We start from the raw sequence: 23,139 nt of genomic DNA on the forward strand, positions 1-23,139 counted from the left end.
ACCGATTCAGCCCAGTGACTTTACTTCAGGTTCACGCAGGAGAAATGGGCAAGGCTTTAGGGGACAACCTCATTAAAACCGAAAGCCATCAATTATAAGCAGGTGAAAGGTAAATGGAGCCAACCTTTTAGGTAATGAAAACAAAAGTGAACCGCTAGCACTTTCGCTGCATGCAATCAAGTGCCCCAGCATGAATTCTGACCCAGGAGAGTCTTTGACAAAAATCACAAATTTATACTTTCTCAGAATATTTCTTCTGCTTAAGTTTAAATCTCTTAATGCAAATTATTGGCACTAAAATGGTCTTTCCCTTTTGATCTTCAGGACACGGACAGCAGCCAGTAGTTCCTCCTCCTGTCTCAGCAGCCAGTCCACCAACCAGCAGGCCCCAGCAACAGAATGGGAGCCCAGGAGTGGGTAAGGCTGCCACCCAAGGACGCGTGCTGATTGCGTGCGGCAGGCTTTTGAGTGATGGTTTGAAATTTAATCTGGGACTAAAGGGAGTTTTCACAGTGCCACACATGACAGTTGCTTCTTGCAAAGAATAATTCCAGTTTTCATTGTAAAGTGTGTGATTGAAAAAAATGATTAAAGACAGTCTTTTAAAGATACTTAGTATGCTTTTCTTTTAAAAAAATCAGAATGATACACTATTCTCTGTTAATAATTTATCTGGTAGTTTCTCACTTAACGTCCTCTTGACTATGTGAATTACATAACTTTTAAATTCTCGCCTTTTAACTCTCTAGGATCCACTCACTCATTTGGTTTGTCTCTCTCCAGGTTTCCCGTTTGGGGCTCTTGGGAGTATTTATCTTAGCTTGAAGACAGTATCATTTATGTTGGTCATAGGTCTTGCTTCTGTCTCATGGATGAGAAATAGTTTTTTCTTTCTGACTTTCTCTTCAGCAGGTCCTGAGAGACTGTAATGGAATCACTTTGTTTACTCTCTGGCCTCTCCTTTAGGAACCCCTTCGTGTGTGATGCCACCAGTGAAAATTATGATTTGTAGAATTTGGTTGGAATTTATTTTTAGAGTTTCTTTTTTCTGTCACAGCTTCACACACGCTTCCTCCCCTCCCCTCCCCTCAATGATTAGTTTCTATTCCTCAGTGCTAAGGTTCTAAAAAAAAAAAAAGCAGGGTTAAGACGTCACTAGCATTTCTGTGAAACTTTCAGGACATCTGTCTTTTTCCCCACTGGTCAGCCTTTGATGTTTTTATCTGCCTTGTAATAGCTCTCTTCTAGCCATCTCCCTTTACAAGTGGATCTATTTATATATAACGCTCCAATTATGTACTGTTGGAGGGAGGTGAGGAAATAGATTATCTAAAATGGTAAGTACCCCCAAAATACTCACTTTCTTAGGCTGAAATACAAATAGTATGTTATTCTTCTCCCCACTCTCTGACCCCCGACAGATTTATCCTTGTGTCTGTCTTTGGCTCATACTGAGATCCATTAAAAAAATAATAATAATAAGTTAATGTTCCCTGAACACGTAACTGGATGCTGAAAGGAAAAGGACTGGAAGTGTACTGAGGGGGAACAGCCAGCATGCAGACTGGATGTGTATGTGTTTTTATACTTGTATATTGCGTACGAGATCGATATTCTACACATACACATAAGATATTCTACAGACAGTGTGTGCTTCCTTGAGTTACCTTGAGGTGACTGTTAGTGCTGTGTGTGTAAGCCGTCTCTTGACTCCCGAGTTAGAAAATTTTAAGATCTGGGACAGTTTATGTCTATTTTTTGCCAAGTGCTGTAAGTACCCAGAATAGTGTGGTGCTTGCTGTGGAAACTCAGTAAATAAATTCTGAATAATGGAAGATACGCATTTCTACCCGGATGCCATGTTGAAGAAATATTTTGGTATAGAAGATATTAAATCATTGGACTAAATTATTGCTTCTGAACTTGGAGGTTGAATCGTAATAGAAACAGCGTGCATGTAAAGGCCTTCTTCTGCTTATAGGTGTTACATAATGACACATTCTTCCCAAGTGCAAGGCAGCTGTGTAGGCTTGGATGAAAAGGAGGCAAGAAGGGGCCACGATAGCCAGTCCCCCCGACCCCTGTTCATCTTAAACAGAAGACTGATTCGTTGCCCTTTGCTCCCAATTAAACCCAGTCCCATAAACTTCATTCTAGATGATCTGTTCCTGTAAGACCAGTTGAGAGCTGGGAGTTTTCTGGGGGTGTTTTGAGGAGATTTGTTTGTAATAGGTACTCTTCACTTCGGATGGTTCCCCCACTGTGTCCCTTAATTCCCAGCCTTTCCTTCTTGCTTTCTCTTATGCAACCAGTGGCTTGTCTTCACTTCTCAGTCAAGGTTATTTTCTTTCTCCAACCTATTATCTTGCCTACTGATACAAGGGAAAAGTTTAAAGATTCATCTCTGAAATAGCAGAGTCTGGATTCATTACCTAATTATCTCAACCTCAGGATGTAGGTCAGCAGATTCAGTCCTGAACATCTGTACACCCAGCCTTCATTTTAGACCTCACTCTAGTCTCCCGTTTCAGTCTCTGTTTGATTTCCAGATCTCTTGATTATTTAAAAGGAAAACCTTGGCTTCTCATTTTATATGATGTCACTAGTAAATTAAGAGTTCTTACAAAACTTACCATAAAATTTAAATAAAATAATGATTGTCCTTCTTTGTATTTGATTTTAAAGCTTCCACTGCATCTAAGGCTTTTGGTGCCTCAAAGACATTTGGAAAAGCTGGCGGTACCAGCCAAGTGAACAGCTCTGGGGGAACACAGGCCAAAGTGGTACCCATTGCCAGCCTCACCCCATACCAATCCAAGTGAGTTATTTCATAGAATACGTTTAGAAGGAACTGAGGAGTATAAGAGGTTGTTATGGGCTCTTGAGTTACTCATATGTGAACTTCAGGGTTACCATGCATAAAATAGGTTTCCTCCGTGTTTTTTTTTTTCCAGAAGGGTTACAAATTGTGGCAACCTTTAACTATTTCATAATAAAATAATGGCAGAAAGAGCAATCAGCCATAGCCTATGGAACTTCATTCATTTTAAAAGAACTTGAAAATTAAAAGATTTAATGTTTTAAGGGGGGCTTCCTGGTGGCTCAGCTGTGAAGACTCCGAGTGCCAGTGCAGGAGACGACAGGCGTGTGTACAATCCCTGGGTCGGGAAGATCCCCTGGAGAAGGAAATGGCAACCCACTCCAGTATCCTTGCCTGGGAAATCTCAAGGACAGAGGAGCCTGGCGAGCTACAGTCCATGGGGTTGCAAAGAGTCAAATACGATTTAGTGGCTAAACAGCAACAACAGAGTTTTAAGAACCAGTTGATAGTCTGATGAGTAAAAATAAATCTTTGTTCTAATTCAGAAGGCATTTCATCTTCTCATCAAATAAATAGATGACTTTCAGTCCAAAAATTATTACTGCAATTTGGTTGGCTTAAAAGAATATGTGTGTACTGGAGCCTATTATACAGAGTGAAGTAGGCCGGAAAGAAAAACACCAATACAGTATACTAACACATAGCTATGGAATTTAGAAAGATGGTAACGATAACCCTATATGCGAGACAGAAAAAGAGACACAGATGTATAGAACAGTCTTTTGGACTCTGGGAGAAGGCGAGGGTGGGATGATCTGAGAGAATAGCATTGAAACATGTATGTTACCATATGTGAAACAGATCGCCAGTCCAGGTTTGATGCATGAGACAGGGTGCTCAGGGCTGGTGCACTGGGATGACCCAGAGGGATGGGATGGGGAGGGAGGTAGGAGGGAGTTCAGGATGGGGAACACAAGTAAACCCATGGCTGATTCATGTCAATGTATAGCAAAAACCACTACAATATTGTAAAGTAATTAGCCTCCAACTAAAGTAAATAAATTTTTTTAAAAAAGAATGTATTTGTGTCAACTGTATTCATATACACTGAACAGATACTTCTTTTATATGATTCCTTTCATTAAACATTTTAGCAGTTGAAAATTTGTGCTCTTCTCAAAGTTCTTTCAGATATTATTTACGTATTTATTCTTCAGTTGTTGGCAATGTGAGGAAGGGCTGTTCCCCTGTGAAATGATGAGTAGGGTAGCTAATGTGTCCAGTAGCTACACGTGGGATGGGCACCAGGATTGGATATCAGACCTTGCGCCCCCCCCCCCCTTTTTAATGGCTTCTGTCTAAAATCATAGTGCTTGAGAGTGTTTTCTTTTGGTGGCTTAACCAATGCCATGTTCCATACCCTTGTGTTTACATTCCATGTGCGCTGGAAGTGAGACAGAAGTTTGACATCAGTTATATCAGTTCCTATAATTGAAAATAGCGGCAAAATATAATTGCTGGTATTACTGCATTTTCTAGCTTAGAACCTTTCATTAAGGGGATAGTGTTGCCTTGGTGATGCCTTTTGGAGAAGAGAAAGCGTTTATAAATTTACTTATTTGACAGGAGAATGAGTCAGTGTTAAATCACCTTGTGTGTTTTACTATTTGCTTATTCTATAAACTGTCAAACCTGGATGTCATCCTGGGGTTTTAATTAGCTGGATTAAAATACAGCTTCCCCTGGAAAATAGAATATGCATAAGGTAAGAAAGCCTCTAAGAAGATAATAGGGAGGGAACGTTTCAGATCTTTCCCAAGTAAGACTCCCGACACTGAGATGATCCGTTTTTTATTTTTAGGTGGACTATCTGTGCTCGTGTCACCAACAAAAGTCAGATCCGCACCTGGAGCAACTCTCGAGGGGAAGGAAAGCTTTTCTCCATAGAGCTGGTTGACGAGAGTGTGAGTATCTGTCAGGTGGGGAAAGAAGAGTCCTCAGCTCTGGGAAACAGAGGGCTTACCTCTGTGCAGGCCCGTGAGGTGAGAGATAACAGTAGGCCAAGAAGAAACATGCTTCTTGCTGCTGTCTTTCTTCCCTGGTAACCTTCTGATGCCGTCTGTGGGCACGGGGTTCAGTCATAAGTAAAATCCTTGGTCTCAGGCGGAAGCATTTATAGCAGTTGACATTAGTTTTCTAGATGTGAGTAGTCTCACAGGCAGGAGAAATCAGAGACATTGTCTGACTTGCCAGGAGGCTTAGTCAAAGCCCCAAGAGGTGATGTCTCCTTGGGAGCCGCATGGAGCCCTGGGCCACAACAGAAGGCACGTGGCAGCCTTGACAAGTGATAAGTGGTTGGTTTTGCGAGAGATGCATTCTGGCAGCGCAGACTTCTGCGCTTTATGTAAACGAAACCAAACCACAATGGAGAGATGAAAAATCCAAGTAGTGGCATCTCAACAAGCGTCTTGTCATGCTATATCTCCGACCATTCTTTTTACTTAAAATCCCTAGTATATACTTCAGGCATTCTTTTCAAATGGCTGTATATTTCCTATTTGTTCAAATCTCTAAGGGGGCAGAAAAAAATAGTTGGTTTGTTTTTTTATTTGTTTCTTTTTTTTTTTTTTTGAAGATGGGATAACACCGCCAATGTATTGACTGAGTCAGAATCCACCTTTTTTAAACCAAATTATTGGTCTCATCTGTCAGTTGGCTAAAAATTCAGCTGTTAATTTAAGTTTCTTCTCCATCTGTAGCATTTTGACTGACAGGAAAGTACAAGTGAAAATCCAATCACGAGCAACCTGAAAGTATGATTTATTTTAACATTTTTGGCAATGACTCTCGAGTATGAAGTAATTCCTTGATGGGTGCAAACGCGAGGGAAGCTGGTGAATCACGGCAGCCCAACACACTTCCCCGGGGGCTTCAGTAATGTCACTCATCTTCAAAATACATTTTTTTTTAAGGTTTCTAACTTGAGGTTTAATGAGGGACAGTAATGGGGATCAGCTAGTTAAACCTGGGGTGTTTTGTTGGAGTTGATAACTTGAATGTGTGACTGTGAACTATGTGTCTTCTATGTTGACTGTGCTACTGTTTCAAAGATGTCATCTTGACACCAGAGTGTCCCATTTTTCACTGGTAGAACTGGAGCTCCATAGTTTTAACCTGCTCTCTCTCACACGCTTCTGCAGGGTGAAATCAGAGCGACTGCTTTCAATGAGCAAGCGGACAAGTTTTTCCCCCTTATTGACGTGAACAAGGTATGGCAGCGTGGCGTCTAGACCAGAAACGACCGAGTGATGGGGTGGGGACGGTGAAGGCTTTTTAGACCCGATTTGATGGCACATCCCACGTTCCACGGCGTGGCTTCTTTTGTAGGTCTATTACTTCTCTAAAGGCACCCTGAAGATCGCCAACAAACAATTCACAGCCGTCAAAAACGACTACGAGATGACCTTCAACAATGAGACTTCTGTCATGCCCTGTGAAGACGGTCGTCACTTACCCACAGTTCAGTTTGATTTCACGGGGATTGGCGACCTGGAGAGCAAATCTAAAGACTCGCTTGTGGGTAAGTCTGTGATGAGAGCCAAGAGTGGTCATCGTTGGTCTCGCTTGCACCGCACATGGGGGCGGCGTGAGGCGAGTGCTCGCCGCTTCACTTTCAGTTGTGCTGTCACGAGAGCCTCGCCATCTTTTTAATTCTGTTTGCTTGTTTTTGGCTGTGCTGATCCTCATTGCTACGCAGGCTTCTCTCATTGCAGAGTGTGAGGGCTACTCTCTGGTCGCCCTGAGTGGGCTTCTCATTCATTGCAGGGGCTTCTCGCTGCAGAGCACAGGCCCTAGGGCATGCGGGCTTCAGTGGTCGGCGGCTCCCAGGCTCTAGAGCACAGACTCTGTAGTCGTGGCACACAGGCTCAGTTGCTCTGCAGCGTGTGGGATCTTCCCAGACCAGGGATCGAACCCATGTCTCCTGCATTGGCAGATGGATTCTTTACCCCTGAGCCACCAGGGAAGCCCTTGACCATTTCTTACTAAAACGCCGTGCTTGTGTCTTAGACATAATCGGGATCTGCAAGAACTACGAAGATGTCACAAAAATCACAGTGAAGTCTAACAACAGAGAAGTCTCGAAGAGAAATATCTATCTGATGGACATGTCAGGGAAGGTGGTGAACGCTACCCTGTGGGGAGACGATGTAAGTGCTTGCATTGAGTGGCGGGAGTGTGCAGAAAGGTGGGGACATGAAGAACTTCCTGGGTGGTCTTGCCTCAGGAGCTGTGGGGCCTTGGCCATGTCAGCTGGGTAGACCCTTCCTCTTGAAGGTTTGGGCTCTCTGGGGAATATTTGAAAGCCTTTGTGATTTACTTCTGTGAGATTTGCTGTGATTTCGGTTTTACATAGTGAAATTTGCTCTTTCCTGTAACTCTCGGTTAGTTTTGATGCATCTCTGAGCAGATTCTTGTGTGTGAGGTTATCTTGTATTGAGTCCATGTAGCATTTATTGCATTCACTCTTCTATTGGCTGTTTTCTTTGTTTTTTATAAAAAAACTTTGTGTTCTTCCTGCCATTGACACTTGTTTGTTTGTTGTTTCTGTTGTTATGCAGGCTGATAAATTTGATGGTTCTAGACAACCTGTGATGGCCATCAAAGGAGCCAGAGTTTCTGATTTTGGTGGACGGAGCCTCTCTGTACTATCTTCAAGCACCATCATTGTGAACCCTGACATCCCAGAGGCCTATAAGCTTCGTGGATGGTAGGTTTTTATGGGGCTCAACACAGGGGCTATTTGAACTTGGGCTTGGAGAAGAACTGGTTCTTTTGGTTCCTACAATCAGCATGTGATCTGTCTGCCAAGCAGAGGGCTCTGTTACTAAATGGAGCAGTTCCTATATTTCTTGGAGGCATTATGCCGTCTGAGAGGATGGCTCTAAAGGCCTTAAACTGACAAACCTGTAATCCCACGGCAAACCTGGAGAGTCACAGGGAGCAATTAGGACAGGAACGCTGCCCGCCAACCTTGATCCTGCGAAGCAGGTGAAGACGGGCTGTAGCGGCTTTGTGCTAGAGCTCCGTGAGCGGAGGTGTCTTTCATTTCACGGCTCAAAGCCGTGGGTCTCTGTGGGTGGAGGCGGGTGGGGGCTAGGCGTTCTTGTTCCATCTAGACTCCGGTGCCGATCGCATCTTCTAGTGTGTATTCACCAGACTCTGATCGAGTGCGGTGGGCACAATGGGCTTTTGTGGGCAGTATGTTGCTATTCACAAAGCGCTTGGGATGAGGAGAACCTACTAAAATCTCCTCGTTGTGTCTAGCTATTTAGGGTGTTAAAATTCTGCCTCAGTAGAGCACTTCAAACTGAAACCTGGTATGCAGGCATTGATGTGGTCAGGGGAAAAAAGCGCTGGAACTCGCTTGAGCTTATGAGCTACAGGGTGGGAGTAGGTGGGTGTTGATTTCCAACCATGTCTTAGGGTTTGAGTGACTAGAGTTGGCGTGTATGACATGCTCCCCGCTTTTCTTTGAGCTTAATGTGAACCAGTAGCACTCCTATCTGAATAGTTTCATGACACATCTAAGGCTTCCCTGGTGGCTCTGTCGGTAAAGAATCTGCCTGCGATGCAGGAGACCTGGGTTTGATCCCTGGAGAAGGGAACGGCTACCCACTCCAGTATTCTTGCCTGGAGAATCCCATGAGCAGCGGAGCCTGGTGGGCTGCAGTCCATGGGGTCACAAAGAGTCGGACACGACTGAGTGAGTGGCTGACACACGGGACACCTCTCCTGGCATGGCCATGTCGCCTAAGCCAGCCTTGTGCGTGTGGTCCATGTGGGTCCATGTTTAGCTTTTCTGGTAGCTGGCTTTGCATTATAGCGCAGGGCCCTTTCATTAACAAGCTGACCGGAAGGAACCATGGCTTCGGTTTGTCCTTGCTGCTTGATTTCCCATCAGGCTCTGGGGCACAACCGCAGGTTAATTGCCCACATTAAGGTCTTCATAGTTTACTTGTCGATAACTATGATCCCAGTCAACATAAAAAGACATGGCTGTCCCTTGAGTAAGGCAGCTTGGTGTTGATCAGAAAGGAGCTCGGTGTGTCCGCCCCCCCAGGCAAGGTCTGGAGATGTCTAGATTCTCTGTTGCAGCAATGTGGAGTTTCTGCTGTAAGAAGGGCTGCCTCTCTCCCTGTTCTGTTGACTCCTGATGAGCTGTCTTTGGTGGCAAATGTCTCCTCAGAGTTTTTGAAACTGTAAACTTGTGTTGCTAGTCAAGGTGAAATAGGTTTACGGACCTTGCTGTGCCTCTGTGACAGATTTAGCCGCTTACCTGGCAGAACAAAAAGGCAATTGTCTGCAGCTTAGGGCAGCATCCGTTCTGTCCCACGCTCTCGGTTTACGGAGCCTTTTCTGTATGTGGTTACTTCTACTTACCCTCCTTTTGGGTGACATTGGTGTGTTTTCAATCTCAGCCTGCCTCTTTCCTGACACAAGTGTGCTTCTGACACACTCCTCTCAGGGGTCCTTTCCTTCATGTTAGCCGATAATGTAATCAACTTTATAATAACTTAACATAATTTAATTTCAACTTTCATTCTGGCATAAGTAAAACCTCACTAAGAAGGTCAGTCTACAGGGAAACAGGTAAATACCTTCTAATAAATTACTTTCGATTGTATAATCTTTTGAAATTATACCAGTCTTAAAAGATCTGGGAACATTTTTTGCTACCCCATTAAAATATGTCAACTGTCCCTTTCTAGCCTGGTACATTTCAGCGGTGAGAAAAATGCAGCTGCTGAGCAAGAATGAGCATCAGTAGCCCGAAGAACTATTCCAGGGCTCTCCGTTGTTGCTTGTTTTGCTGTTGACTTTCCAGGTTACTGTATTTTAGGCACTTGGGCCATCTGGCCAGTGTTGATAGCAAGGCTAATTAATATAAGAAAAGGCTCTGTGGCAGTTTGGCACTGTCTTTTGTGACCACTGGGAGGCGTCAGAGCAATTGAGATTTAAAAGAAGCCACTCCGTTTCTTCAGTAGACTTGAGATACAATAAGGAAGAGGCCACCTTCAGCCCCACTTGGCCATGACCTGTGAACAGTTGGATGGGGAGTGAATAGCCTAACCCTGGCACATAGAAACAAGTATCACATTCAGTATGCATATGTAGGGCCTGTTATCCTTTGTTTTTCAGGTTTGACTCAGAAGGACAAGCCTTAGATGGTATTTCCATCTCTGATCTAAAGAGTGGAGGAGCAGGTGGGAGCAACACCAACTGGAAAACTTTATATGAGGTCAAGTCGGAGAACCTGGGCCAAGGTGACAAGGTATCTGCATTCCTAACTTTCTCCACAAAAGCATGTACAGTGTGCGAGAGGATGAGTTTTCAGGTCCAGTTTCTGATAACCAGCTGTTAGACCTTAATCCAGAGCTATGATTCTTACCTGGGCTGATGGCTAAGGATGCCAGCCAGAGTGAGGGAGCCATGCTTTCTAATAGGAGTATGTTATATCCCTCAGGTCAGTTGAGGCACAAAGATGCCCAGAGCTGTGACTTAGAGAGTTGTGTAGTTCTTGGAGGGACCTTAACGAAGCAGTAGTAATCAAGTTGCGCGTTAACATGAACCGCATTCAGGTCCGTACTCCTTTTCTGGGATTGTTCCTGCAGACCAGGAAGGCAGCTTTTGCGATTACTGCTCACACTGAGCGTTAGTGAGTTTCAGCAGCAGGCATGGAGTGGATCGCGTGTACCCTCGCTGGGTATAGAAGACGAGCCTCTCAGGGGCTGAGCAGCCCTGGCATCTTTTGATAAGACGTGACTGGTACTTGACTGGAGTTGCAGCTTCCCTTTCAATGTTTGTGTTTGATGGCCCCCACCCCCCATTTTGCTCTGAGTCTGTATTCTGTCTGCAGTTCAAGATTTAAATCATTTATTTCTCCTTTATGCTCCCACAACCAGTAATTCCTGCTTTATTATTTTCATATTGTACAATATGGTTTTTATTCCTTACTGTCTCATTTCACAATACTTTCTTATCCATCATTGTCAATGACTGCAACTCATAATGCTGTTACACAGTGTCGTGAGACTTAAATGTTGGACAGATCTGTGTCACTCTGGGTTTTCTTGTCAACCAGTTTCTTTCTTAGACCTAAGGGTAGACAGTAGGTAACAAGAAATCGGGCCTAGAGAGTACCTATTCACACCCAAACTTTCAAGTCACACTTTGAATCGGCCCCTTACCTGGAAATACAGAAAAACCCTTTAGGCATTCTCCTGGAAGATTCCCCTTCAGTAGAGCAGGAGTCCCCAACTCCTGGGCTGCAGACCAGTACTGATCCACAGCTTGTTAGGAACCAGGCCACACAGCCGGAAATGGGCTGCTCCCTGTTGCTTGCATTGCTGCCTGAGTCATCCTGTCTGTGGAAAAATAGTCTTCAACCGAAATGGTCCCGGGTGCTGAAAAGGTTGGGGACCGCTGCTCTAGAGCCTTTTAGAGTGAGGATTCATCTGGCCCTGAGTTCAGAGTACACCCAGAGGGAACTGCTCACCACCCTCCAAAATTATTCGTCCTGTACCCTTTCCATGACAGTTAAAAGGCAAAGCAAATAGCAGCAACAGAAAGCCTATGCTTGTGACTTGGTCCTTGCCACATTTATTTACCAGTGCTGTCTCCACTTTGAAGGCACTTGTTCAGTCTTTTTGCATTCTACTGAACTTGATGACTTAGACTGGGGGTCCACAAACAGGCCCATGGGCCATATCTAGCCTGCCGCCTATTGTAAGTACAAATGCATTGAAACCAGCCACGCGTTCTCATCTCTAGACTGTCTGTGGATGGTCTTGCACCCCAGCAGCAGGACGAGTAGCTGCAACAGACTGTGACCTGATGGCTTGTAAAGCCTGAGATAGACGCTGTCTGGCTTTTTACAGAAAATGCTTGTTGACCAAAGACAAAGTTGAATCGAGATGCTCGAAATCACTGCTGTTGTTTTTAACACAGGAGGACTGGTTGAAGATAACTGTGCTAGAGTTCACTGTGTCACTGTGTATTTCCTGGTTCTGTTACCTTCGGAGGGGCAGAGGAACAGGAGCAACAAGATCAAGATCTCTTGAAGTCTTTTTCTTTCATGTAGTCTATTTCAGTTTTAATTAAATAGTTTAGTCTAATTTAGAATTAAGGACTTCCCTGGTGGCTCAGACAGTAAAGAATCCACCTGCAATGCGAGAGACCTGGGTTCGATCCTTGAGTTGGGAAGATCTCGAGAGCATGACAACTCACTCCAGTATTCTTGCCTAGAGAATCCCCATGGACAAAGGAGCCTGGTGGGCTAGTCCATGGGGTCACAAAGAGTCAGACACCACTGAGTAACTAAGCACAGCACAGTTTAGAATTAACTTCTTTCTTATTAAGGAGTAATATGCTTTAGAACTTGGTTTGTTACGCTTCTGGATTTTGTAGTCAGTTCAAGTAACCTCTGAAACTATAGAACGAATTATCCCTTATAATCACATTGTGAGAATATGCAAACGCTTACCCCTCATATGTCAGGGCAGGTCCAGTCCTGAACTTTGGTCTGTGCTCTTTGCCTCATGCCACTCTCTTCTCCTGAAGCCTGACTATTTTAGCTCTGTGGCAACCGTGGTGTATCTTCGCAAAGAGAACTGTATGTACCAGGCCTGCCCAACTCAGGATTGTAACAAGAAAGTGATCGACCAGCAGAACGGATTGTACCGCTGCGAGAAGTGTGACAGTGAATTCCCCAACTTCAAGTACCGCATGATCCTGTCAGTAAGTAGGATGGGTGCACGAGGACCGCTCTGGTGTTTCTTGTCCCTGTGAAGCTCCTGGTACTGTGGAGACTGGCTTGTCTCTCAGTTCAGGCTTTCAGATTGTCTGGGGTGCACAGCACTGACTGAGAGCAGTCTTAGGGAGCACCTCCTGGTGACTGAAGGGTGTACAGTTTAAAATGCAGAAGACATTGGAGACTCATTCAAAACCTTTAGTCCAAAGCCCCTTGAAGCTGGAGGGCCTCTGAGTCCACTGTGCCCGGATCCTGCATCTGAAGGTGATTTTTGTTGGGTTGTATCTCCCCTGAGAACTGAAATCACACGTCCACACCATATCACGTTCCTGCTGTGATCCACACTTAACATTTTGAACTTCTCTCCTGGATGCTTTTTACATTCTTTGGAAAGAACATAGCTATTTGGTGGAATCGGCTCTTTTCCCTAGAAACTCTTTGAAGGAATGGAGAAAGTCAATCTCCCAGTCTTCTTAGTGTGTCTTCCTTTTGTTACTTCTTTGGTGTAATGATGTGAAGTTGTGTTTTTTAGGTCAATATTGCCGATTTTCAAGAGAATCAGTGGGTCACATGTTTCCAGGAGTCTGCAGAGGCCATCCTTGGACAAAACACTGCGTATCTCGGGGAATTAAAAGAGAAGGTCGGCCATGTCCTGTATCATTTCTGTAGTAGTTCCCATGCTGTGACTTACCTGTTTTTTGCTCTGATAACTGTTGGTCTATTGCTGGTGGGTGTTGTATAGCGTCTCTCACTGCTGACTGTGAGAGCTCATCTAATTCTAATTGTGTCCACCTCAGATGTGCTAACAATGAGGTGATGAAGTCATGTGTATAAAATTCTTTAAAACCAGCCCTTTCTAAGTAGAAAGCACTTTTTCCTCCTGTTTCTAAGAGTCGGTGTGCCTGTAGTCACTTGAGATCTGGAAGTATCTTCTGAAGTGAGCTGAAGTCCAGATACCTTTATTTTTTGAGTCTGTAATAATAAACTTTAAGTCCACTGTGGTCTCCCCATTATGGTTTATCCTGGGATGTTGACTAGTTCCCTGTGCTTTACAGTAGGACCTTGTTATCCACCCATTCTGTATGTGATGGCTTGTCTCTCCTAGCCCCGAGCTCCCAGTCCATCCCTCTCCACCCACTCCCCCACCCCCCAGGATAACCGTGTCTTGAGTCTGTTTCTGAGTGTCTTGAGTTTGTTCCCTGTGTCTTGAGTCTGTTTCTGCCCCCTAGACAGGTTCGTTTGCGTCGTGTGTTAGATTCCACATGTAAATAGTGTTCTGTGGTATTTGTCTTTTTCTGACTTTGCTTAGTGTGATAATCTCTTGTATCCGTGTTGCTGCAGATGGTATTATTTCATTCTATTTTATGGCTGAGTAGTGTTCCCATGTGTATCCATACCACATCTTTATTCAATGTGCCTTTTTAAAGTAATAAACACTTTTCTGAAAAGTTGAGTCAAATCCTGGTTTAAATTCACGTATAAGGTATGTGCTTCTTTCAGATTGTCAGATATGTTCTTACAAAGTAACTTTCTTTCGTAAGGTCACTTTCTCCATTTAATTTTTATAAAAGTATTTTCACATAGTAGTTTTGTTTAATTCAAGGACTAGATTACTAGTTATCCTAAAGTTAAGAAAGATGTTTGCTCAGATAAAACATACAAAGACCAATAAAAGCTATAGTTTCTGGGCCACACAAATTAGTATCTGTCTATAGATTTTTCTCCCCCATTGTCCTCCAAATCGGTTAGGATACTTGTAAAAGCCAGTAGCAAAAAAGGATTTGTCATTTGTTTTGGGGTGTGTGTGTGTGTGTTTTTTCTTTTCCTGTCTTCTCTTCATTTAGCTCTGCCCTTTTGTCTCTTTGAAATTGTCCATGAGCTCTCTGAAAATAATCCCAACAAGCCCTTTTACAGAAATAACTGGAATTGACTTTAAAGTATGATGGTATCTTTTATCTGTTTTGCCTGGTCCTCTATTTTCATATCAGCTTTTAAGGCTCGAGGCAGCCTTTCAGGATTTTTTATGGGCTTATTACATTTGACTGGTTTTACTGCCAGTGAATGAGGACATATAGGAACTCTCCCCTCAGGAATCATAATATTCTTGGAGTATGCGCTCCACGCTTTGACTAATCTTGAAAGAATGATGGCAGCTGGTACAATTTTCTGAAGGTTTAACACATTGTTTTATTTACATACCCAAAAGCCTGAGGACTCTGTGTGTGTGTGTGTGTGTGTGTGTGTGTGTGTGTGTAGTAACCTTTATATAAAGAGTTCTATATATAACAAAGCTATTTTCATGTTCCAAGTGGCTTGCAAATAATACTTGACTGATATGAACTATTAATTTTATTAAAAGTTCTTGTACATTTATTTTATGCATATTTGTGTAAAATGCTTTCTCTAATCCCTCCGTTTACCAGACTTTTTTTTTTAAATTCAGAAGCTTAATCAAATAGTATTTGAGAGGCCAGTAAGAGAGAACTGTGAATTTTAAACTTCTTCCCTAACTTTTGCCCACTTCTCCTGTCTTCTTCACTTACTACATCTGTAAATCCAGAGGCTGAAATAATGTATATATGACAGCTTGAACTTTTTTCCTGAGTCCTCGTCCATTCTTAATTTGTTCTGAAGATTCTGAGCCTCAGATCTATTCCATCACAGGTTTTGAAAGTTTAGAAATGTGTTTAAGAGTGTTTAGTTTTTTTCTATTGTGATAAAATATCCGTAAAATTTACCATTGTGAGTGAGTGAGTGAAAGTCGCTTAGTCGTATCCGACTCTTTTGCGACCCCAGGGACTATACCAGTGAACCAGTAAAGTTGCTCAGTCGTGTCTGACTCTTTGCAATCCCATGGACTATAGCCTACCAGTCTCCTCCGTCCATGGAATTTTCCAGGCAAAAGTACTGGAGAGGGTTGCCATTTCCTTCTCCGCTGGATCTTCCCGACCCAGGGACTGAACCCAGGGAAGCCGCATGGACTATACAGCCCGTGGCATTCTCCAGGCCAGAATATGGAGTGGGCAGCCTTTCCCTTCTCCAGAGAATCTTCCCAACCCAGGGACTGAACCCAGGTCTCCTCCATTGCAGGTGGCTTTACCAGCTGAGCCACCAGGGAAGCCCACATGTATAAGTTCACCGGCATTAAAATACCTTCATATTGCTGTGCAGCTGCCACCATCATCCAGCTGTAGAACTTTTTCATCCTCCTCAGCTGAAACCCTGTACCCATCAAACACTAACTGTCTGTTGCCCCTGGCAGCCATCATTCCACTTTCTGTCTGTATGAAATTGAGTACTCTAGGTAGAGTATTTTAATTTTTAATAAAATTCTACCTAAACAGTTTTATGCGATGAAATGTCACCTATATATTAGTCATTCCTAAGAAATTTCAAGCCACTGGGAGGTAATCATTTTCTCAGAGATTTTCCTCCAAGTCTTTTTAAAAACCGTATAGATAATTTAAGGTGGTCTGGTAGTTTCCATGCTGACAGTTTTACGTTTTGTTTCTGCAGAACGAGCAAGCATTTGAGGAAGTTTTCCAGAATGCCAACTTTCGATCTTTTACGTTCAGGATCAGGGTCAAACTGGAGACCTACAATGTAAGTAGCGTCACCCGTGGTGCGTGAGGGTAGCAGCATAGAACTCTCGTCTGTCACCCACAACCCCACTACAGTGTTAGCTGTCAGTTCCTCGCTTACTGTGTTCCAGACCCAACTCGTAACACCCTGCATGTATTACTCACTGAGTCACCAACATTAGGGTGCTGTTACCATCTCTGTTTTCAGATGAGCAAACAGACCAAGAGAGAGGTTAGGGGTCATGTCCAGTAATAACAGCCAAGGAAAACATGCTGTGTGGCCTTTTCAGTTAAAACCTGGGGGATTTTGGTTTGTGTCCTGACAGACACAAACCCCATCTTCCCCATGGTTTGGGTTCTAAAGTCAGTATATGAGAGAAAGACCACATGTGGTTAACATTACCTTGGAAATTCCTTTAATTGCTCATAACGTCATACAATTATAAAATCATGAAAAAACAGCCTTTATTGAGTGCTGACTATCTGCCAGATACTGTTCCCCACCCTTTGCATACTTCGTCTCCATTCATCCTAGCAGTAACCCTGTGTGAAGGAACTGTTGTTGCCTGCATTTTGCTAGTGAAAAGCTGTAGTTACGGAGAGTTGAGTAACTTGCCTAAATTCATACGCTAGCAAGTGGCACAGCTGATAATTGCATGTAGGCAGTCCAGCCTCAGAGCTCTACACATGCTTAGAGATCTGACTGGGTTTTGTAGGTACAGAGCTGGAGTGTGCAGGCCCTGAGCTGGCCTCACCCCAGTCTGCCTCTGAAGGCACTGTCCAACCTGGTGAACAGGCGACAGGAGAATTCAGAAAACCTTGCTTGTTTCAGGATTTGCTTGCTCTGCTTTCTTGTCAGGCCTGAACCCTAATACCTGCTAACAGCTGTGCCTGGTTTTGTGAGCATTAAATGAGCCTTTCGATGTCAGCAGTGTGGTGTCAGGGTGGGGTGGGGGTGGTCGAGGGGGAGGGGTGGAAGGGTCACTGGTCCCTGTGTGGCGTGGGCAGGGGTGGTGAAGGGCAGCAAGGTCGCCTCTCACGGAGCTGAGGCAGGCCGAAGCAGGCTTCGCCCTCTGCTGCGAGCACGGCTGCTCTCCTACCGCCCGCTCACAGAGCCCGTGGCGTAGCTTTAGCAAGCCACTGTCTTCTGGGCTCCCGTTTCTGGCTCTGTTGGAGTCCAGGTTTCCGAGTGTCTGGGACCATGAGGAACCGGTGCAGGGCCTTTGCCCCGGTGCTCATCAGCACGGCTCCTTTCCTGGGCTCTCGGGACTCTGAACCACCAGCATGTCTTCGTGCTCTCTCCTGTTGGGGTCACTGAAACCAGGAGCATGGCCACAGGTGTTTCTTCCATCACAAATCGTTCTTCTCTTTTCAAAGGATGAGTCTCGGATTAAGGCCACGGTGGTGGATGTGAAGCCTGTGGACTACAAAGAATACGGCAGAAGGCTGGTCATGAACATCAGGAGGAACGCGGCGATGTGAGAGGATCCTGCCAAGGGGGCAGGAGCGTGTGGATAGAGGGCTGATTGAATCCCCCCCCCCCCCCCACCCCCAGCCTCCACGCGCACCACCATCCCCGCCCCGACTGACAGCGGTGCAGAGCACCCCTCTACCACAGACTAAGCCATCGCCTCTCGTCACACCTGGGAACCCACTGACAGCAAAGGGAAATACGCTCGCAGGGCTCTGGTGTAAACCGTGTCAGACCTCGGGGTCAGCTGCACAGACTGTAGTGCCACTCACCCCCTGTCCTTAGGCTTTTGTCAGTTTTACTAAGATCTCGTTATTTTCAACCAGAAATTATGTCACAGGAAATTGACCCTCAATCTGTAGACAGTGAACTAAATTATGTAGGCAGGGTTCCCGCTTCTCCAGTGGCGACACCTTCTCAGCTCGGGCCCCTTCCCAGGGGAGTGCTGAGAAGTGGTTTTGTGGAGGAACTTGAGTGTTTTAGGAAGCCTGTCTTCCTTGATTTCAAAGGCTCCCTTTCTAGAGGGGCCACACAGTTGTTAATGCCTGGAATGGCAATAGGGTAGAATTATTAATCAAAGTCATATCTTTTATATCTGAAGAATATCCTTCCTTCAGGGTTTAATAGACTGAGTCAGATGGGTCTGATATTAATCAAAATGGTCTCTTCTGAGGAAGGCTGATAAGCATTGACTTGCTGTCCCCTAGAGACATCCCAGCAACTACAAAGCATCGCTTTCGTCTCCCCTTCAATTAATGTTGCATTTCTGTTGGTACGCCTTTTCTACCTGTACGTATTTCTTGCATTTGTATGTTTTCTTTTCTTGATTAAAGCTGTATTAAATAGAAGGGATTCTGAAGGGAGAAGCCCTTTGTTGCCATTGCCTTGTTTAATAAACAGTTTATTCTCTGCTTATGAATCCCACTTTCTTTGAATGCAAAGGGTTCTTGTAACTGGAAAGCAATTAATTAGCCTTCATAATAAATGTTCACTTGGGGGAGATGTTAACTCATTACAAACTCAAAGATTAGTCCAAAGCATAGAGATCATTCTTCCTAATGTCTGCAACCTTGAAATGCATCTTTAAAAGAATGAAAACACCAAAAACAAAAAGCCATTGTGCCCCGGAATGCTGATGATCCGGCACTTTGGGATTTTATTGATGTTTACACAGCGGTCTTAACACCAACCAGGCTTTGAAATGTGAACAGACAGTGAGCTGGTAAGAAAACAGTAATTATGCTACTGGGCTTTTCAGTCGGCAAGAACATGCTTGCTCTGTGTGTTCCTAATCATATTAATTATCTATCCGGTCGCTGCAGCCCCTCATTTGGCGTTTGCAGCACACCTCTTTCCAAGCATCCAGGCAGCATTGCAGTCTTCCTGTGGTGCCGGGCCCTGGTTTTTAATCTGGGTGAGCGTGGCACATGGAGGCCCTTGCTAGGCTGGAGGAGTGAGCACGTCCCGCCTGTGTCATCCTTAGCCTTCCTCTGCCGGGAGGAACCAGTTGGCGTCAGGCAGGATGACTTCCATGGCTCAGAACCTAGGATGGCCTTCTCTCAGGCCCTCTAATTGTCTGGACACGGTCTAGTCTCAGAAGATAGCCACCGGGCTGCACTTGATTCTCCGACCAAGGCCTCGGCGATTTTTTACGGAAGCTCCTTTCTGTCTGACCTTGCTCGTAAAGCGCTGACTAGAAAATTACAGTCTTCAGTGCTATGGTGGATTGACAAATTGTGGGTTGGAAGTAGCAATCTAGCTTTCAGCCTGGTAACCAGTCTTTTATATCTACCGCTCCCAGCATCCCCACCTCTCCCCATCACGGCTCCCACCCTGCGAAGAGCACTGACCGGCAGCGTGACCCCAACGCCTCTCCCGGAACATGGTACCAGCCGCCATGCGTTCACGACCATGAGGTGACACCAGCACGTCTCTGCGGATGTGCTTAGAAGCCCACAGAGGGATGCTCTGAGATGGGGCGGCTCCCTCGAGGGGGCATGTAGAGCAGATTCCCCACTAAAAAGCAGATCACTGGCAGAGGAGCATCAGAAATTGGCTCCACTGTTAGGCTTTTAAGAGCCTCAGGTCCCTGAGGGTCACCTAAATAGATTCTGGCCCACAGTTCTTAGAATTCTCTTGGAGATAGTTTAACCTCGAAAGGCTGTTCATGTTCTATTTCTCATCTTTCACTTAGAGATCAATGTTTATTTTGTGTACACCATGACATCAGCGTTAGACAATTAGGGAAAAATCTAATCATTTCGTCTTTGTTTTAAATGGCTCTTGGATCCCTTCCAGTCTCATTGTGATGGAGGCAGGGGGGGAGAAAGGGTAATAATCTGATTTCTGTCCATATTTTCTGTGTTTTACGCTTTCCATTAAGGCCTTAGTAATCTCTGGTGTGCTCATTCTGACTTTTTGAACTTCAGGATCAAAAACTTCCCCTCCCCCACATCTTTTCCTGAGTGGCCCATCTTCGAAAAGTATAAATAATATCGATTATGGCGTTTAATACCCTAATGAAACCCATAGTTATTGACTACGTAATTAATATACTGTCTAAAAGTCAAGTTTGGTAGCCCAGTGTATAAAGGTTTGGATATTGACTTGTGTTTCTTTGGCAACATGCCTTCTCAGATTTTATTTATAGAAAATGAAACTGGTTGTTCAGTCTCTTCTTGTCACTTGTTAGAAACCCACTACTCCTCCTCTAGTAAATTGATTATTTCCTTATCTCAAAGAGGATATCCCCCCCACCCCCCAGGGCTCCCTCCCACCCTCTTTTATGTGGTTTGTTAGCTCTTGGTTTTATAATCCACTCTGCTGGTAGAGCTATGGCTTTCAGAAACACTTTTGGGAATAATATTTTTTTTTTTCTTTCCCTCTCAAAAAAAACTTTAGATGTTTAATTTTCATTGTTTTGAAAAAGAAGCCAACTGAGTATGTTTTATTATTAAGCTGATAAGTATTGTTAACGTCAATAAAAAAAAGAATGGGTACTATTTGGACCATTGATTATTTCTTAACTCAAGTAATCCATGTTCATTGTAGAAAAAATAACCTGCAGACAAGAAAAAACAAAATTGTCCTTAATCCCGCCTGTCAGCAATAATTGCTTATGTAGCTGACTACTTTTCTCTCTGCTTTTATGTGTGTAATTATAGTTTTAACTTAAAAATGGGATTATATTATGCATATTATTCTGTAACACTTTGCTCCTAGCACTAAAGAATGGACCTCTTTCCTGTTTCAATAAGAGATCTGCATTATTTTTTTGTAAATCTGCATAATTTTAATTGGCATTTGGCCATGTGTTTGCATGGGTAAGTTTATTGAGCCAATTCTACCGGATGTGCATACTTTCTAACTTCTAAAGTTTTATTTCTATTTAGACCTAATTGGCATATAACAGGAGAAGGCAATGGCACCCCACTCCAGTACTCTTGCCTGGAAAATCCCATGGACGGAGGAGCCTGGTAGGCTGAGTCCATGGGGTCACTAGGAGTCGAATATGACTGAGCGACTTCACTTTCACTTTTCACTTTCATGCATTGGAGAAGGAAATGGCAACCCACTCCAGTGTTCTTGCCTGGAGAATCCCAGGGACGGGGGAGCCTGGTGGGCTGCCGTCTATGAGGTCGCACAGAGTCGGATGCGACTGAAGCGACTTAGCGGCGGCATATAACATTGCATGAATTTTCTTTTTTTTTTTGACTGCATTGGGTCCTTGTTGTGGCGCACCGGCTTTTTCTGCTTGTGTTGGGGCATGTAGGATCTTAGTTCCCCAACCTGGGATTGAACTCACATCTCCTGCATTGAAAGGCAAACTCTGAACCACTAGACCACCACGGAAGTCCATTAGTTTTAGGTATACACACACTTTCTAATTGTATTTTTTTAAACTCAGCTTTTGAGCTTTTGATAGACAGGAACATTCTCCTTTGCTCCAGCATGAAACTGTGTGCCTCTCTACTTGTTCTGTACATTTCTCTGATTGTGCTTTCTTTGCCTTAGTTCAGTAAGGGCTCCTCTGATCCTGTATACCATCAAGAGCTGGCAGGTGGTTCGAGCAGGCACTAGAATCCTCTGGAGCAAAAGCGGGTGGTTGACTTGGGAGGAGAGGGCTAGAGCCTTGGTGGCTTCTTCCTACCTACCACATGGACGTGGTGGTGGCCAAGAAGAGGCCTGAATCCTCTTGTTTTCGATGAGAAATGCCCTTTTGAGAACATATCTGACTTGCTTTATAAATCAACCTGATTAAAAAAAAAATTTTTTTTTGACCACACTGTGTGGCATGTGGGATCCTAGTTCCCCAACCAGGGATTGAGCCTGTGCCCTTTGCCTTGAAAGCTCAGACTCTTAACCACTGGCCCACCGGAGAAGTCCCAAATTAACCTGCTTTTTATCTAAAGCTAATAATGAATGATTATTAAAATCTTTTCATTATATTTGCGATGGCGGTTTTGAGTCCTTGAGAAAAGTACATAGCACCTGTCTTCACTGGCCGCCTGTGCCATTTTCTCCCTCTGGGTGACTCCTTTTTTTGGCCATACCGCGTGGCTTGTGGTGTCCTGCTTCCCTGACCAGCAACTGAACCCATGCCCTCAGCAGTGAAATCATGGAGTACTAGCCACTGGACCACCAGGGACTTCCCCTAGGTGACTACGTCAAAATACCTTGTCCCCAAGAACTGCAGTCTGTTTGGAGCAAGGCTTGGGGCGAAGTAGTATTATCACAACTCAAATTAAAATTCAGTAGATGGAGAGATCACTGGAGACTGGATTCATCAGAAAAGATTTCACAAAGAATTAGGTGATTTGAGACTCACAAATTGTAGCCTTCATTTAGGTCAGGGGCTGTCTGATCTATATGGAAAATGCGTGCAACCCCTGCTAACAGCTATTCATTCCATATTCACCACTGGCAGATGAAGCCACGTAGATGCCATTAGAGTTTTAAGTAGCATCAAAGGAAACGGGGTTCCTGTGGAAGTAATGTTTGCCCATGGCTGGTATAGAAGGACTTGCTTGTACTATCTGTTGCCAGGCCCGCCCGTAACTCTTCCCACGTGGTGCAGTGGAAAAGAATCCACCTGCCAATGCAGGAGACACAGGAAATGCGGGTTAGATCCCTGGGTCAGGAAGATCCCCTGGAGAAGGAAATAGCAACCCATTCTAATGTTCTTGCCTGGAGAATCCCATGGACAGAGGAGCCTGGCAGGCTACAGTCCATGATGCTGCAAAGAATCGGACATGACTGAGCAGCTGAGCACACATAACTCTCCTTGCATCGGGCTTGCAAGTCACATGAGTTTGTGACTTGCCTGTGACCTTGTGGCTGAGACCCAACCCACCACCTGGCCAGTTTTGCAGCCCTCCAGCTTTGCCAGGCTCTTGATAGCTGTCTCCTTGGACCGCCTCCTCCTCCTTAGCTCTTGATAAATCTCAGAAAAAGT

The 23,139-nt window shown here is 44.4% G+C and overlaps 1 protein-coding gene across 1 annotated transcript in view; it reads left to right on the forward strand.

The window, feature by feature from the left end:
• Positions 1-17,695, forward strand: part of RPA1 (replication protein A1) — a 43,260-nt gene extending 25,565 nt beyond the window's left edge. The window contains 12 exon segments of the mRNA NM_001161889.1: positions 325-417; positions 2,686-2,818; positions 4,683-4,785; positions 6,022-6,090; positions 6,209-6,401; positions 6,890-7,029; positions 7,441-7,589; positions 10,022-10,154; positions 12,443-12,619; positions 13,165-13,272; positions 16,149-16,235; positions 17,591-17,695. Of these exon segments, the coding sequence (NP_001155361.1) occupies positions 325-417; positions 2,686-2,818; positions 4,683-4,785; positions 6,022-6,090; positions 6,209-6,401; positions 6,890-7,029; positions 7,441-7,589; positions 10,022-10,154; positions 12,443-12,619; positions 13,165-13,272; positions 16,149-16,235; positions 17,591-17,695 (1,490 nt within the window).
• The last annotated feature ends 5,444 nt before the right edge of the window (positions 17,696-23,139 follow it).

Source organism: Ovis aries, chromosome 11, assembly GCF_016772045.2.
Source record: "Ovis aries strain OAR_USU_Benz2616 breed Rambouillet chromosome 11, ARS-UI_Ramb_v3.0, whole genome shotgun sequence".
In the NCBI taxonomy this organism is placed as follows: domain Eukaryota; kingdom Metazoa; phylum Chordata; class Mammalia; order Artiodactyla; family Bovidae; genus Ovis; species Ovis aries.